Source organism: Podarcis cretensis (assembly GCF_951804945.1).
Source record: "Podarcis cretensis genome assembly, chromosome: 5".
Classification (NCBI taxonomy): domain Eukaryota; kingdom Metazoa; phylum Chordata; class Lepidosauria; order Squamata; family Lacertidae; genus Podarcis; species Podarcis cretensis.
In genome coordinates this window covers 78952223-78968687 of record NC_137174.1, presented here as the reverse complement: position 1 = coordinate 78968687, position 16465 = coordinate 78952223, and the positions used below count along the sequence as shown (strand labels likewise).

The following is a 16465-nucleotide window of genomic DNA, read 5'->3' as shown; positions in this document are numbered from 1 at the left end:
CCTAAAAGAGAGAGATAAATTTAGAAAACGTATTTTTTTTATTTAAAAAGTATACCCTTATTTATTATATTTGTTACCTGCCCTTCATCCACGAAGGCCACAGCAACAACAAATTTAAAAGTACAATATTAAAACGCAGATTACTATCAAGACACTAAATATGAAGCTCAAGTGTCAAAAGGTAAAGAGCTGCCCCTTCAGCATGTGATGGAAACCACACAATGAAGGTGCCAATGAGCCTCAGTGGGGAGGCAATTCCACTACTTAGGGGGCTGCCACAGAGAATGCCATCTCTCAGGTTGGCAACCCGAAACTTCTGAGGGCAGCATAAATACCAAGAGGGCACCGACAGAGGACGCCACATCACCCTCCAGCTTAAAAACAGCAAAGAAGATACTACAAAAGAGAAGTTTTATTAGGGCAATTTAACTTTATTTATTTTTTTTCTCCATACAGCTAGGTCAACTATAGCAGTAATAATAAAATAAGCATAAAAACAAATTGCGGCCCAGGACAGAGTACATAATTTGGAGCAACTACCAAGCAAATTTAAGTCTGTGATTACATAATAGTAAAAAACCAAGCACACCTGTCCTTTCAGCAGATGAAAGTTGCAGGGGTTGCCAGGAAGTGCAACGTGTCCTAATTCATCGGTGTGAATTATTACCAGAGAGAATGCAATCCAATCGTTTTCTCCCCAAACCCCCCACCCCGGCCCCTTAACTTTGGCTTCGTATATATTACACGGTTTCTCAAGTGCTTTAGGTTAGAAATGGTTAATTTTGATAAGGTGTTTTTTTTTTTTTTCTTTCCACCTGCTAAAAGAACAGGATCACTACAGCAATAAAAATAATTACATAACAACTACAGCTATGATGTTTTGTTTTGGTTTGCCTGTTGACGAGTTTTTTTTAAAACATTTCTGTGAGCATGTGAAAGTCAATATCGGTTTCTGTTTGTGTGTGTGTGTGTGTGTTTATTTCTGTGTGTCGGTGTGTGAATAATAAAACTACTGAAATTTGTCAGAAACTGTTTTGAATAGAATATATATCTTTTATATATATCTATATCTATATATATTTTCTTTCTCTTTCTCTCTCTCTCTTTGATACTTTAAACATGCAGTAGTTGTCTTGAGTAATGTACGACATATCTGATCCATGATTTCCCTTTAATGGTTTGAAGTACCTGTTTGTTTGAAATTTTGTTTTCTAAAAAAATATTTTTTATTTATTTAGTAATGATCTTCAGGCAGATTTGGACCAGTGCAGCTTTTTATTTTTTTAAAAAAGGCCCCAACTGCTCTATATGTTCAAAGCACAATGTCACTTTAAACCGCCGTGGCTTGCCCCAAAGGATCTTGGGAACTGTAGTCTCGTACGGGTGCTAGGAGTAGTTAGAAGACCCCTGCTCCCCTCACAGATTCCCAATGGCGTTTGAAACCAATCCCTCTTCTCAAGGAACTCTGGGAATTGTAGTTCTGCAAGGGGAGAAATGGTCTTCTAGCAACTCTCAGCAGCCTTAACAGACTACAACTCCCAGGAATTTTCAGCGGAAGCCATGGCTGTCTAGAGCACAGTCATACATTGGATCCCGAACGCCTTGGTACGCGGACATTTTGGCTCCCAAACGCCGCAAACCCGGAAGTGATAGTTCCAGTTCACAAACATTCTTTGGAACCCAAACGTTCCGATGGTGTTTCCGATAGGCTGCAGGAGCTTCCTGCAGCCAATCGGAAGCCACGCCTTGGTTTCCAGATGTTTTGGAAGTCGAGCGGACTTCTGGAACGGATTCCAAGGTACGACTGTGGTTCAATAGGGCTTTAATTGTACAGTGCAGAAGGGTCCTTAGTCACGAGAACTGGGAACGAGGGCCAATCTTTCCAGCAGAAAGAATCCTGGCAAACTAGAAGCTGTTCACATAAAGCAAAGCAACTTTTTTCCCCATGGGGTTTGGAGTGCTAACTCTGTGCCACTTTTTTGCAAGCAATTTTGTTCAGCCTGTCTTTTTTTATTTTTTAATTAGCCTTAACAAAACTCCTTGTATTTATAGACATTTTTATTCAAAATAAGATCTTACTATTATACAGGTTTCTCTCTTTTTTTTTTTGACTATATACAGAAGTGCAAAAGGTCAACCTTCCTCTCTATACTTTCCCACATGCTAAATTGCAGCATAATCAACCCTCAAGAGTTTGCACACGCACTCATACATATTATAATTCTTGTTATACGTAAACTTTTGAGTATTTGGATTATCAACAAAAAGTCCCTTGATCTATTGATTATGCAGCTTATTTATAACAAGGCCTGATATTCAGGGATTTCAAAAAAATATTTAAACAATATTTTAACATTTGAAATGGATACAGTAGAAAATAAATTTTTTATTCTGATATCTAGGAACTAGATTTTTTCTTTTATAATTAATTACAAACAAAATAAATCATCAAAATATTACTCAGTTGTCTGCCAGGATCGTTGCAATAGCAACAACTTAACTTCTTACTTAGCAATGATTATATAAGATATCCATATAAAAGGTCTTTGTTCTTTTAATGAAAACTAGACAAGAACTAACAATGACTGATATTCTTACATTGTAATATTAAATCAGTAAAATATAAATCATTTAGTTAACAATAATACGAATATTCATGACACTACATGTAAATTCAAAACTGCATATGCTATGAAGAAGAAAAAAAAACTTTTTAAATTTTTTCCATATTTTGAAAAATTCATTAGTTAAAATCTAATAAAACAAAATTCTATAAACTGAAATGGCATTCGTCTGGTAATAGAAAATGAAAATGATCTAATAAATGTAAGAAATAAAAACTACTATTTTAACAAGGAAAAAAAACAAGTAGTATTCTCTAATGTAAGTAAACTACAATAACATGTGAAGTCACCTATACTTTCTTAACACGATTGAAATTACATTGGTATGGGTTTTAACCCGTAATGTAATAATCTAAGGCTTTAATAGATGTACAGTACAATCAGTAAAATCAACACATCATTCTTTTTTTTTTCCTAGAAAGCATCTCTCAAGCATAAAAACCTGCAAGTAAACTTGGAAGTACGGAAAGTTCTAGAACTGAACTCTCTCCTCTTCCATTCCATAAACTACCAGTGACCTGGCCCCCACCTCAGCAACCCTTTAGCTTTGCTGAACAGAGCAAAATATATCCTTTACTAGCTGCAACATCCAAACCACAAAAAAGATTTCCTTTGGATGAATCCATTCTTGAAAACTTGAATGCACATCTATGTTTTTTGTTTCATTTTTGTAAAGGCTTTCTAAGGCTATAAGCAGTTAAATCTGAACAGAAGAAATCACATATAAAATTCATCCCAATATTTAACCCACCCGATACCTATTTCTAATTAACATCTCCATTTATCTCATTGTTTTGGTTTCTTTTTTAAAAAATCGTGCATCTGATGTCAGTGCTTCTCTCATGATTAGAGTCACTATTTTTATTTTTGAAGTGCGTGACTTTGAAGTGATGCATTTGAGAAGAAAGCAAAAACCCATCTCCTCCAACACTTTTAGAGTCTCTTGGACTTCTGACAGAGGTTAGAAATTCGAAGCGAAATAAAATTCCTCAAATGTTTTGCAAACAGTGTCTCAGAAATGGCTTTTCCCTTTTTTTAAAAGATTTTTTTTTAAAAAAAATGTATATTGTCTGTTATATGGTATAGTTTGCATAACTATTATTATGGATTATAATAATTTATATAGGTTTATATATCCAGTATGTGTAGGAATAACCTGGGTTTAAGACTGGTTTTTGCTTATTTTAAAAATGTGCTGCCTACTGTTAACTAAGGTAAAACTGGCCATTTCTGAGACAGCTTTGGTTTAAAACAGAAGGGGTGCCCTTTGACTGATTAGCAACTAGGAAAACAAGCAAAATTAAAAACGTGGCTCTTAAAAGTAACACTGCAGAAATAATACTCTACTTTGATTACAGTCTATGGCACTTCATGAGCATCATTAACAACATGGTACTTAAAGCCATTGATGTGCTTTAAAAATATACACAGTTGTGGTTTATACTTGGCACATTCATCTCTGTCAGATACCTCTTTTTACCACTTCTTACAATCTATTACATTTAAAAATATTAACTCTTAAAAGCAAAAAACGAAAGGAAAAATAAAAATTATACTGTGCATGCACGCTCTCTCCTATAATGGCAATTTTAAATACAAGGTGCACCTTTCGTTATTTTATTTTTTTTGTAAACCTTGAAAGAAATAAACTTACTTAAAAAATTATATCTTGGTCTACAGACGTACCAATACATAATAGATCTATGGCTACATCACAGTCTGTCTTTTCAAGATGACGTACGTGATTATGTAGGAAGGAGTCTGCCAGCGCATACCTCTGCTGTGTATGCGCTGCTTTACCTGTGTGCTAGAAAAGATAGACAATGCTGTAGTCTTTAGACAATATGATCACCCCAGCACAAATATCTATTCAATGTACAAAGTATATAGGCAACAGTGTGCAGTGGATTTCCGAGTTGTCATTTCATCTTGTTAACATGCAATATGTGGATGTCTTACTGCTGAGGGAATTTGGGTGCTGTTATCTGATGGTATATACATTATGGCTAATGACCTGTTCCGTTTCTTCATTCAATCACACTGTCCTCTTTTCTTTTATATGATCTGCGGAAAATAATGAAGAGGGTGGGAAAGGGGTCGCCTTCGTTTCTTCGACACCTGCAGCTATTTCCCCCTCTACTTTTCTTCCATGCAAGAAAGAAATACCACGACCACCACCCTCGATGCTATTCAAATATGACAATGACAGCCCCTGAACACTTCTAATCCAAATGCACTGAAGTATGACATACGCTACTAATTATTTAATGAAGCATTTAAATCAACATTGACTGCAAAATCTGTGCTGAGTTAAAATGGGAAGTGATGTGCAAAGTTTCCCCCTTTTAAATTTATTTAGCTTTGATCCTCATCAGCACTTGCTAAACACCAGAGCACAAAACAGGATATAGGTAAAGGTAAAGGGACCCCTGACTATTGGGTCCAGTCGTGGCCGACTCTGGGGTTGTGGTGCTCATCTCGCTTTATTGGCCAAGGGAGCTGGTGTACAGCTTGCGGGTCATGTGGCCAGCATGACTAAGCCGCTTATGGCGAACCAGAGTAGTGCACGGAAACACCATTTACTTTCCCACCAGAGCAGTACCTATTTATCTACTTGCACTTTTACGTGTTTTCAACGTGCTAGGTTGGCAGGAGCAGGGATCAAGCAACAGGAACTCACCCCATCGTGGGGATTCGAACCGCCGACATTCTGATCGGCAAGCCCTAGGCTCTGTGGTTTAACCCACAGCGCCACCCACTTCCCAACCAGGATATAACTAGTACTAATTATTATTTGCCATTTTTTATCTCACATTTCCCCCCTTTCCACCCATAGTTATCCTGGATGGCTTTAAAAAGAGGAAGAAAATTCACGGAGGATAAACCTATCAATGGCTATGAGCTACAACGCCTTTGCTCTCTCCCTTCTCTGTAAGAGAATGCCTCTTTTGCACCAGTTGCCTAGAATCGCAAGTGGGGAGAGAGCTGCTGCTATCAGGTCCTGCTATCAGGTCCCCTGGGCATCTGGTTGGCCAGTGTGAGAACAAGATGCTGGACTAGATGAGCCTTTGGCCAATCCAGTAGGGCTCTTCTTATGTTCTTAGGTGTTTGAACCATAGCCAGACTGAGGAGCAACAATGGCAGCCTCCACCCAGCTGGTAATATCCTTCTGAGCTGTGATGCAAACTGGGCCCAAAGGGAGAGTGCAAATAGAGAGAGTTTGCAAGAGTGCTTTTGGGCTTGGAGTGCTGTCTCACGGTGTATGAAGGACCGAGAGACATGGACGGCGAGGGAGCTGCTACAGCGACCTGCAATACCAGCGCCATATTGGTCTTCCTGCCTGAGAATGTGAGAAACTACGCCTGCAGCAAGTGCAAGGTGGTTGACTGGCTGGAAGAGAAGGCGCAGCAACTTGAGGTCCATCAATCCAGACTTTGAACTACTGGGCAAGATGAGGGTTTCTCTATAGAGCAGAGTGGACTGTCTGGGAACAGCGACACAAGCAGGGTGCCCCTAGGGAGAAGGAAGGCCGCCCTTACAGGAGACAAACCTCTGGAGGAACGTGACAAACAGAAGCAGGGCTATCAGGAGCCATGCTGTGTCACTGGAGCTGCAAAATCGACCCCGGATGACAGTTCTGGGCCAGAGGAGCAAGGATAGCAGTTGCAGACCTCAGAATACAACCAAGTGGCTGTGGAAGATACAGTGTACAGAACAATTCCTGCCATTACCAAGAGTGGCAATTCTTGCCTTTTATTTATTTATAGGTGGTAACCACACTGCCTGCCTTAACAGCGAAGTGTCCTGCATTTGAAAGGCCAACTTTCTTTGAATGGCACTTTAATCGCCATGGAGAATGCTGAGAAGTGTAGTTTTTTGAGGTTGTGGGAACTGTGGCTCTGTGAGGTCACTGCCACGGAAAAACTTGCAGGATTATCCATGCCAGTTAAAGTGGCCTCACAGTGCTGTCATGTGAATACATTTGATGTCAAGGCAAAACTTGAAGCAGGATGAGGGAAAAGTTCTGAAGAGACATTCATTTCCACAGCAGGCGTTGCCCTTGAAACAGGGAGAGGAGATGGCAGACGAGCTATTACCGGCAACTTAAAAATAGTCTTGTTGGATGAAGACATGATGTCAGGCAGAACCAGTACTGAACACTCCAATCACAAATTTAAATTAAGTGCAGAAAGAAAGAAAAACTCTCTTCCAAGCAGACAGGTGTAGTCAAGTGAAACCTTTTCTCACAGAGCAGAAGGTTAACTTATAAAGACCTGACATTCAGTAGCTGGAGCTGCAGTTCAAGATTAATTTATGCAAGTGGATGAGTTTGTGGTCTTTGCCTGATCTCTCCTGACAGCTGGTGTCACAAAACACACACACAAATTCAATATCATTTGGTAATTTGTGCAGGGGAGAGACTATCAGCTTGATGATTCCCAGTTCTGAGTCTCACACAAAAGGAGACTAAGGGCTGCACCTACTGAAAGGACATGATTGTTTTGGTGTGATGACAGAGGCAACTTGACTTGCGGCTATTATGGACCATGCAGGTTTAAACTGCATTGAATGACAGCTTGAGAGTCAATCATGTGCTGCATGATCCACCTTGCCGATTGGATGCTTATACCTACAGAGACTTTGGGGCGGAAGGAATCTGTGGCAGTGAAAGAAAAATCAAAGGCTCCTTGATATCAGCCATTTCCTTATGTAGTCATTAGCCATCCTTATGTAATCATTAAAAATGACACCTGCACGCCACCTGGAATTTATGCAACGTTCCTTTAGGGCATACACGCAAAAGCTTAAATCTTTTGCAGTCTCCGTATCTAGTAGTTTGACAGTAGGGCATAGTACATTATCCAGAGTATTATTTATGGGATTTTGGATTTGTATTCATTTTTTTTAAATGATACTTTCAAATGCCACTTACAACTAGCCTGTGTATATAGTAAAAGGTAAAGGGACCCCTGACCATTAGGTCCAGTCGTGGCCGACTCTGGGGTTGCGGAGCTCATCTCGCGTTATTGGCCGAGGGAGCCGGCGTACAGCTTCCGGGTCATGTGGCCAGCATGACTAAGCCGCTTCTGGCGAACCAGAGCAGCGCACGGAAACGCCATTTACCTTCCCGCTGGAGCAGTACCTATTTAGCTACTTGAACTTTGAGGTGCTTTTGAACTGCTAGGTTGGCAGGAGCAGGGACCGAGCAACAGGAGCTCACCCTGTCGCGGGGATTCGAACCACCAACCTTCTGATCGGCAAGTCCTAGGCTCTGTGGTTTAACCCACAGCGCCACCTGCGTCCCATGTATAGTAGATGACAGGATAAAAAGTGTGACTGGACTTTCCCTTCAAACTACATGGGTATGGGCATCAGGGGAAGGTGAGACTTTTTCCCTCCAAGTACAAAAATTACCTGGAATCCTATGCACATTTAGGAAAATGGGAAGCCAGCTGCCTTACATCAAGTCCATGCAGTTTGGCACTGACTACACCAGCCCTACTTGGAGATTGAACCTTGGAACTTTCTGGATATAAAGCAGATGCTCATAGCACTTCTCATTTACTTGGGTTGACATTTTACTCATTTGGGTTTAGTAGGCATGCATAGGACTGTGTTGCAGATACCACGGAGGAGTCCTAGCTTAGTCTGCTCTCCGGCCTGCTGTGGGTATTACATCCAAACTGGGCTGCTACCTTGGTTCATGTTCCAGGGAGGAGAAAATGCAAATCCAGAATAGCACTATCAAAATGCAATATAAAGCATACTTGAGAAACTTACTGTTTGATGATTATATGTCTACATCTGTGTAACATACTTGTGGCTAGTCAGATGTTCGGCAGATATTATGGGTATCTATTGAAGAACAAGAAAAGGAATGTAACCTGTGAATAATGCCTTCCACAAGAATGCAAGATTATTATTTTTTTACTAACAGCTCAGGTGAAAGATGGTGGACTTCTATATCGGAACAGCAAGTTAACCAAAACACAGGTATCAATTTAAATAAAAATGTTCTGTTAAGTAGTATATCAACCAATGTTTAGTAATGATTACTGATTGTTTAGAAAGAAGGATAAAATTAACAGTTAAAAGTTCATGCAGTGCAATAATTTCAAAAGTCCTTTTTGTTGGCCTACACATATTTATACGGTTTGGGGGACTTTGCCTAACTCGCTGTGGAAAAATTTGGCAACCTTTCGGCCCATGCATTTTGCACGCTCAATTTTAAGATACTTTGAGCCAGATTTGTTTTGTTTTGTTGCAAATCATTTCATTTTCTGGTTAAGCTGCGCTGATATTCAAGCAAAAGGCATATCAGAAGGCAGAGCCGGAATCTTCAACACTCAGAATATCCACTCCAGAACTGAACTGGGATAAAATCTCAAGTACATAAGCTAATCATGCACCTAAGAATCATATACTTGTTTGCATCTTTGCACTGAAACACACAAACACACACAAACACATTTGGTGGGGAGGGGCACGTATCCAATTTAAGTATCATCCCAAGAATAAACTCCTAATGAGGTTCTTGGATTTATTCCCAAGATATTATTCTCCCAGCTGGGGTGGGGGTGGGGGGCAGTATGTCTTCCCCAGATTCCTAAAGACTCCATTTTGGGCAAGCAAACTTAGCAAAGCAAGAAAGAGAACCCTCTATCTCTATTCTGGTGTCACACCTTGGAAATGCCTTTCCAATGCAGATCCACCTAACTGTAGTTTACTAGCAAGTAAAGAGAATCCTTTGTTGCTGGCAGATGAGTAGCAGGGACTGTTTTGACTTACTGATTATGGCCCGGTGCTAATATTTTGTTTTGACTACAGCTGACACTGTCTGGATCATTTTTGTTAATGGCATTGCTGCTTTAAATTTTATAAATATTGCCCCAGATGCCTTTATGCAGGGGAAGTTATTTATAAAAATAAGGCTGCAATTCAAACCTGACTTACCTAGGAGCAAGCCCCAATGAATTCAACAGGACTTACTTCTGAGTAGACATGGTTAGGACCACACTGTCAAGTGTCTTTCAATTGTGGATTAAAAGTATAGAATTGTTAGTATCCATATTAAATTTTTCCCACGAGGGCCTAATTTTCCATAATATGGAAAGTAAGGCTACCTGGAGTGATATTTTAGATGTATTTTGTTATGAAACGTAGCATTTTGCACCGTAATATACAGTTATTCTCTTTCTCTCTTTGCCATTTGAAAGAAAGTCTTCAAACGGTGCATAACCTGGGAGTATTCCCCCCACCCTAAAAATCAATACTTTGAGCTATAGTTGCAACAATTAAAACAAACTCAACTTGGTGGGATATGGATTGGTGATTATAACTGGGCCTTCTTCTTTGTTGACCAGCAAAATGTCTCACTGAAGGGATGAGGCGTTGCTCTTTTGCAGCTTGCAGTGGGAATCCTGCAAAAGCTGGGGGCCATAGCCATTGAATATAAGAATGTGCAAACCATGAATGGCCTGGGCCTTCCCAAGATGTGGTCTGAACAAAGGAGCGTTTCTTTGAACTTCAAAGTTAGGAATGCAGGAAGCTGCCTTATCCCAAGTCAGACCATTGGACCATTCAGCCAAGTATTGTCTACACTAGCAGGCAGTGGCTTTCTAGGGCTTCAGATGCCAAAAGATGGCCTCTGGGACTAAACCTGAGACAGAACTACGTCCCTTCCTCAAAATGAAGTCTGAATTGGCTCAGAAAGGATAAAGAAGGACCTACTCACCAGATGCAAGGTTCTGCACTATGGTACAGTGGTACCTTGGTTGTCAAATTCAATCCATTCCAGGAGTCGGTTCGACTCCTGGAACGGTTCGAAAACCAAGGTGCGGCTTCCGACTGGCTGCAGGAGCTTCCTGTACTCAATCGGAAGCCGCAGAAGCTGCGTCAGCCGTTCGGATTCCAAAACATGGAACTCTCCCTTCCAGTTTTGCGATGTTTCGGAGCCAAAACGTCCAAGTACCAAGGCATACGGCGACCAAGGTATGACTGTACTTTGTTCAACTACTCCCTCAAGTCTGCAGTGTATAAACTTCCCGTTGGCTGTTATTCAAGTATATATGCTCTCCCCAGGGAAGTCCGCCTGACGCCTTCATTCTATACCTTTAGGCACCAGGCAAAAATGTTCCTTTTTAACCAGGCCTTTGATCAATCTTATTGACATCCAACACCCTTTTAGACTTTTGCGGGGGGGGGGGGGGGAGTTATTGGGTAACTGCTTTTGGTTTGATTTTATATGTTGTGGTCTTGTTGTGAACCGCCCTGAGACCTCCGGGTACAGGGCGGTGTATAATTTGAATTAATAATAATAATAATAATTTATACAGTTGTGTTCTTGTTATACATTTGCTCAAGAGCTCAAGTTAATGGTTTTTAGCTAATGCACCCTTGGAGAAGGAAAAATGGGATTTTGGGGCCCGTTTCAAACTGACTGCACAGTCAGATTTTAGAATGGGAAACCCATTCCTTCAACAATAATAATAATAATAATAATATCCACCAGACAGGTCAGAAGATGGGAGACGAAGAGCTGTGGCACATCTTGTAACTGAGTCCCACATCCCACCCACCAAACATGACTAACTGCCCCCTAGCCACAGACTTGTTCTTTAGGTGTACTGTATACATTTCTACAGCACATTTTTTGTGCGTGTGCACGGAAACATGTGCCAAGTGTAATTGAGCTTCTCGTACCATTTGTTTTCTACGGCAGCAGGAAAGGATGTTGCACCCAGCTGTGTAGAAGCTTCAAGAGCAGTGCTGTTGAAACAGACCAAGGACCTTGAGCACTGGCAAGTGACGACAGAGGGGCCAGTTCTCTTAAAAAAACAACAACTTCTGCATGCATGCACATTGCGGGAGGTGGGGGTGGGTGGGCTATTTCTGGTGGCGTTACATTATGTCAACAATGCTTACATACTATATACATATATGGCTCATATATGCATATACTGAGGGTTGGGCTGCGGAACTTGGCTGCAGTGCGTTATGAAGACCCAGAGAGATACGCATGAAATGGTCAGATTGCACAACGAAAACAGAATCTGGCTTGGAAAATGCATGGGGGTGGGCAGTGTCTTTTAAAAATACATTATCATCTGTGGGAGGGAAAGAGGATTTTGCCAAAGGTTTTACATTAATGATCCTAAAAGACATTTTAAAAAAAATAATTTTTTTTAAAGGTGGCTGAACTGTTTATCAACCGATTCATACTAAATCGGGGGGGGGGGGCGATTCCTGATATACAGTCCTTTGTTTTGTTGCTTATGAATCAATCATAATATTAGGATTTGGGGCCACTGCAAAGGCTGTGGCAACAGTCCCATGTGGGGCCCTGTGGGGGCCCTTCAGAATGGGCCATAAGGGATGGGCAAGTCTATAACTTCCAGTTTTTTAGATTCAGTTCTCCACATTTCCACATCAGTTTGCAATTTTTTTTTTAAAAAAAATCCTCATGAAAATTCACCACCATTTTAGTGCGAATCTCTCCTAACATACATGTTTTTGTATATTGTATGTTTTTATATTTTCCATACTGTAATGAATTTCCATGTGCTATTTTCATGAATATAAGTATTTTTATGCATGCTTCATCCTAGTATATGCATTTCTGTACACAATACTTGATGGGAGCACTGCATTGCAAAATTCAGAGAAAAGTGAATTTTGAAGAGTGATTGCGTTTCAGTTTACATACTGTCTGGGAATGTGCCAATGTGGCTGCTGTTTTCCTTTTGGTCCTTAACCAACAGAAAGGGCACACACCGGAGGTGCAATTTCCCACCAGTCCTCTTTCACTGACATTAATGTGTGGAGTCTTGATGAGGTTGGAAGCAAGACATCTCACCCATCTGTATGCTGGAGATCATCATACAGAAAGCAGAAACAACAGTTGCCATTTCCAGAGCACATGCGCAAGGAGGTGCCCTGTGCAGAGTCTGTATCCGTGAGCCACTTATGCTGAACTTTTAATTTTGGCATAAGCAGTACCCTATCTGCGAGAGGCTCATGGCCAGCCTTTCAAGCAATATTTGAGAGAAAAATGCTCCATCCTGGCTAAGCCAGTCCCCCAAAAAGGGGCATTTGGGGTGAGTGGCAGAGACGAGATGGGACAAGGGGAAGACTTGCCCCTATTCCAAACTCTGCTCAATTGGGTCACACGACCATATGGACCCAGCTGATGTTACACTGCCAAGTCTAAACTCCATTTTAAAAGCTTGCTCCCCCTCTTGAAGGCCAGTAGCCCTGCTCCTGAATGGAGTCTGGACTACGGATAAGATACAGCTGCATAACTTACACCTAATTTACACTGGCTTCCTATCGTTTGTACTGCTCTGTGAACTTCGTATCCCTATTCCGTTAATTCTCCTTCGTGCAATGCCAACTGTGTGCGTGGGGAGGGGGTACATCAGGGGAGCTCTAACTGGACTGACAGCCTCTGTCTTGCTTGACAGAAGACGTTTGCGGCAGGGACCTTGCACCGCATCCTATTGAGAACCCTGCATGATCAGTCTATGCTGCACGAGAAACCAACACAAACAGCCCATTCATCACAGACATTTAGCATGGGGCGGCTGCAGGAGTGGGTCATCGGGAGTGCAACAAGGGCGAATGGGTCTAACAAGCATATACAGCTTCCTTTTGCCCCTAAGATTGGAATTGTTCGATTGAGAATGTCTGAACAGGGCTGATCAGATCCTGCTTTCCTATACAGTGGTCTAGCGTTCACCTCGTGAGCACCCATTTCGCTGAACGTCCGCAGCAAACCCGGAAGTACTGGAACGGGTTACTTCCGGGTTCGCCGCTCGCACATGCGCAGAAGCACAAACTGCTCCGCGCGCATGTACAAACGTGGCACTTTGTCCAGCGTCTTTTTCAGCCAGCGACCGCGACTCCAGAATGGATCCCGGTAGCAAAATGAGGTACTACTGTACAGCCAATGTGAAGCTGCACAGGTGAGAGTGGGAGAGGAACCATTAGCAAATGTGCATGAATCTGTTGCCATAGCACCTACGGTCTTTGTAACTGCTCAGTTTCAACTAAGGCATGAGCTGTTTTCTGCAGTCCCAAGGGTATGCTTGCTTTCAGCTCCTAAGCTTTCATCTCTCAGTTATTCAGCAGCATCCAGTGCAAAGCTAAGGGGAGCCTCAGTCTAAGCAGGTGGGTTGCTGAACCCACGTTTTGGAAGATGAGGGGAAGGCTCCCCCAGGAATGGAAAAAGTAACTCTTTCTACACATGTAAAGTTCAGGCATGGGGAAGGCAGAGCATGCTGGCCAGCAGCGTTTCATGGGTCATCATCAAGTGTTTTGGAAAGGCTATGGCCTGTCTTGATGATGATTCCCTAGAAATCCTTTTATACAAATTCTCCAGTGCTCAGGTCCTAGCGTAGCTACCGATGTGGTCTGCCTTGAATTTCCCACTTTCCACGCAATGCATTTATCAATGCAAGGTGCAATGCAAACTAATAATGCATTTAGGAAGGAAGTGAAAGCTGGTTCATGTTCAAACACTCTAGTCTTAAAGGGTGATCCTTCAGTGTCTGAAAATGTTCACAGATGTGTTATTTCGCCAAAAAAAGGGGGGTGGGGACAGAAATAATGGGAATATATACGCAGCGCCATCAATGCAACCAATTCTTCTGCTGAGAACTTGTGGAGCAATGGATGGTGCAGTGGCAAAAGAGTAGGACATCTGCATTTATGCTGATCCATGGACAACAGTAGGGTCCTGCGCATATCAGGGCTGCAATTCTAAACTTACTAGGGAGTAAGCCCCCTGAATATTGCGGGTCTTCTTTCCAAGAAAAGATTAGCAGGATTGTATTGCACACCATGCTCTGTGGCCCAAGAGAATACCCTTGCCTATGCAAGAAGTCCAGCATCTTTGCTCTCGCATTGGCCAACCAGATGCCTATAGCAAGCCTTGAAAGCAGGACCTGAGTGTAACAGCGCTTTGCTCACTTGTGTGGCAAACAGAATGATTTAATCAAAAAGCTGACGGTCTACCATTCATGACCTATGAACTGTGTGCTGCGTTGCCCTGAAATATTGTCTATTTAATTGTCAACCATCTGCGCAAACATTTGAATCACTGGCTGTGTAATTGATGGTGGGATTAAGAGCCATGCAAATGGATAAATCACATACTTAAATTTGAGTCAGATTCGATTCTAAGTTTGATATTTGAAGCGCAATAGTTTTATTACTTACTGGCTTGTTACCATGTTTCTGTTTGTTGTAATTATACTGTCCAGGCAGAGAGGCAATTGCGATAGATTTCTAAGAGTAAATGTAATCTGGGTTGCAATGGACATGGCTGTCAATCCCCTGACTGATTTGAAAATTGAAAAGAAAGCCGCAGTGTTATAGAGGCTTAAGTATTTGATAGCTTCGGAACATTCCAGCCATCAATAGTAATGATTTTATCATTACTCCGTCCCTGATACTTTATTCCAGGGATTGGGGGGGGGGGGGAACCTGTGGCCTTCTAGATTTCATTGGACTCCAACTCCCAGAATTCCTGATCACCGGCCATGCTGGCTGGGGTGAGCGGGAATTGGAGTCCTATCCAGACTCTAATCCATCACTTAACAAATGCTGGTAAAATTCTACGTACAACAAAACAAAGTACTGTAGCCTTGAATTCCTTCTATTACCAAGCTTTCTGGCTATTCTAAAAACAGATGGGGAGGCAGTGGGTCCTTCCTATGCTGAGTAATTCATGAGAGGGATTGTGTCTAATATTTTAGTACTGGAAATGGAGGTGCAGAACCTTTCTGAGCATGGGCAAAAGGCTAGTTAAGCTATGCTGCGGATCTCAGGGAAATGTGTAGGCCAACAAGAGGTACGAACGAACAAAAAACGAAACAGAACGAAAGGGGGGGACGGACAAAACCCCATGCTTCTGAAAAGCACTGATTCTGAGTTATGTTTTAAGAAACAAAGCTGTAAATTAGCAAACCTGGTTGGCTGTGGCTGCTGTAGCGAAGGGGACGCTTGTGGCAGATGTTGCTGCTGCAGACACAGTGGTGGGCGTACCGCCGTGCACCATGGGAACTTTCGGGAGGAAAATCATATAAGCAAACATACAGGAGAGTGTAGCAGTATGGGAAACCATGGCAACAGGTGGCGGAATCGTCGAGTATGGTATTTATATCAGCAGATAAGCCGTGGGGACGAGATATCACCACCAGCAAAGTGACATGCAATCGCAGAGCAAAAAGCGGGACAACATTCCGGAGAGCGAGGAAGGAGGGGAGGGAGAGAGATGAAAGAGGAGGAGGAGGAGAGAGGAGGAGAAACGCTTGTTACCATCAAATTACGGGAATCAACACAATCAAGCTCAATTATTTCAGTTCATAGCCAACCAACAAACTTGACGTAACCCCCTTTCTTTAACATCTCACGACAAATATTCCGCCGCCACCACCTGTCTCTCCCTCCCCCCCATTTTTTTACCACGGTTAACATTTCATAATCTCCTGGCTTGAAATTCTAGTTCTGGATTAACTTGCACGAAGTATATAACTGAATGTTTCCTTTTCTTTTCAAAAGAAAGAAAGACGCACAACAGTTTCTAAAAAACTGGAACTCAGAGTCCAGTCAAAATCCACCAGAGCTGCTAAGGAGATTGTGGCATGGGGTGTGTGTGTTGGCGGTGTGTGTGTGGGGGGGGGGGAGACAGGGCAAGGGGGGATGTGTCACACAGCCACCTGGTCTGCTAAACGGCTTCTAGGATTTTTGAGTCAATTAAATAGAAGCAAGTGCATTTAATTGACAAGTTGTTAGTGCAAGGGGAAAGGGGAGGAGGAGGGGAAATGGATTGGCACAAT

At 42.0% G+C, this 16465-nt stretch overlaps 1 protein-coding gene across 26 annotated transcripts in view; it reads right to left on the bottom strand.

The window, feature by feature from the left end:
* Nucleotides 1–410: 410 nt before the first annotated feature.
* MBNL1 (muscleblind like splicing regulator 1) overlaps nt 411–16465 on the bottom strand; it is a 172974-nt gene continuing 156919 nt past the window's right edge. For 22 of the 26 annotated variants that reach the window (XM_079978085.1, XM_079978077.1, XM_079978078.1 and 19 more), the window contains 3 exons: nt 15595–15689; nt 8406–8480; nt 411–4688 (listed from right to left, as the gene is read on the bottom strand). In XM_079978085.1, coding sequence (XP_079834211.1) covers nt 8424–8480; nt 15595–15689 — 152 coding nt within the window. In that variant the 3' untranslated portion in view covers nt 411–4688; nt 8406–8423. The remainder of the gene's footprint in view (nt 4689–8405; nt 8481–15594; nt 15690–16465) is intronic. The other 4 variants (XM_079978100.1, XM_079978091.1, XM_079978092.1 and 1 more) reach the window with 1 other exon arrangement.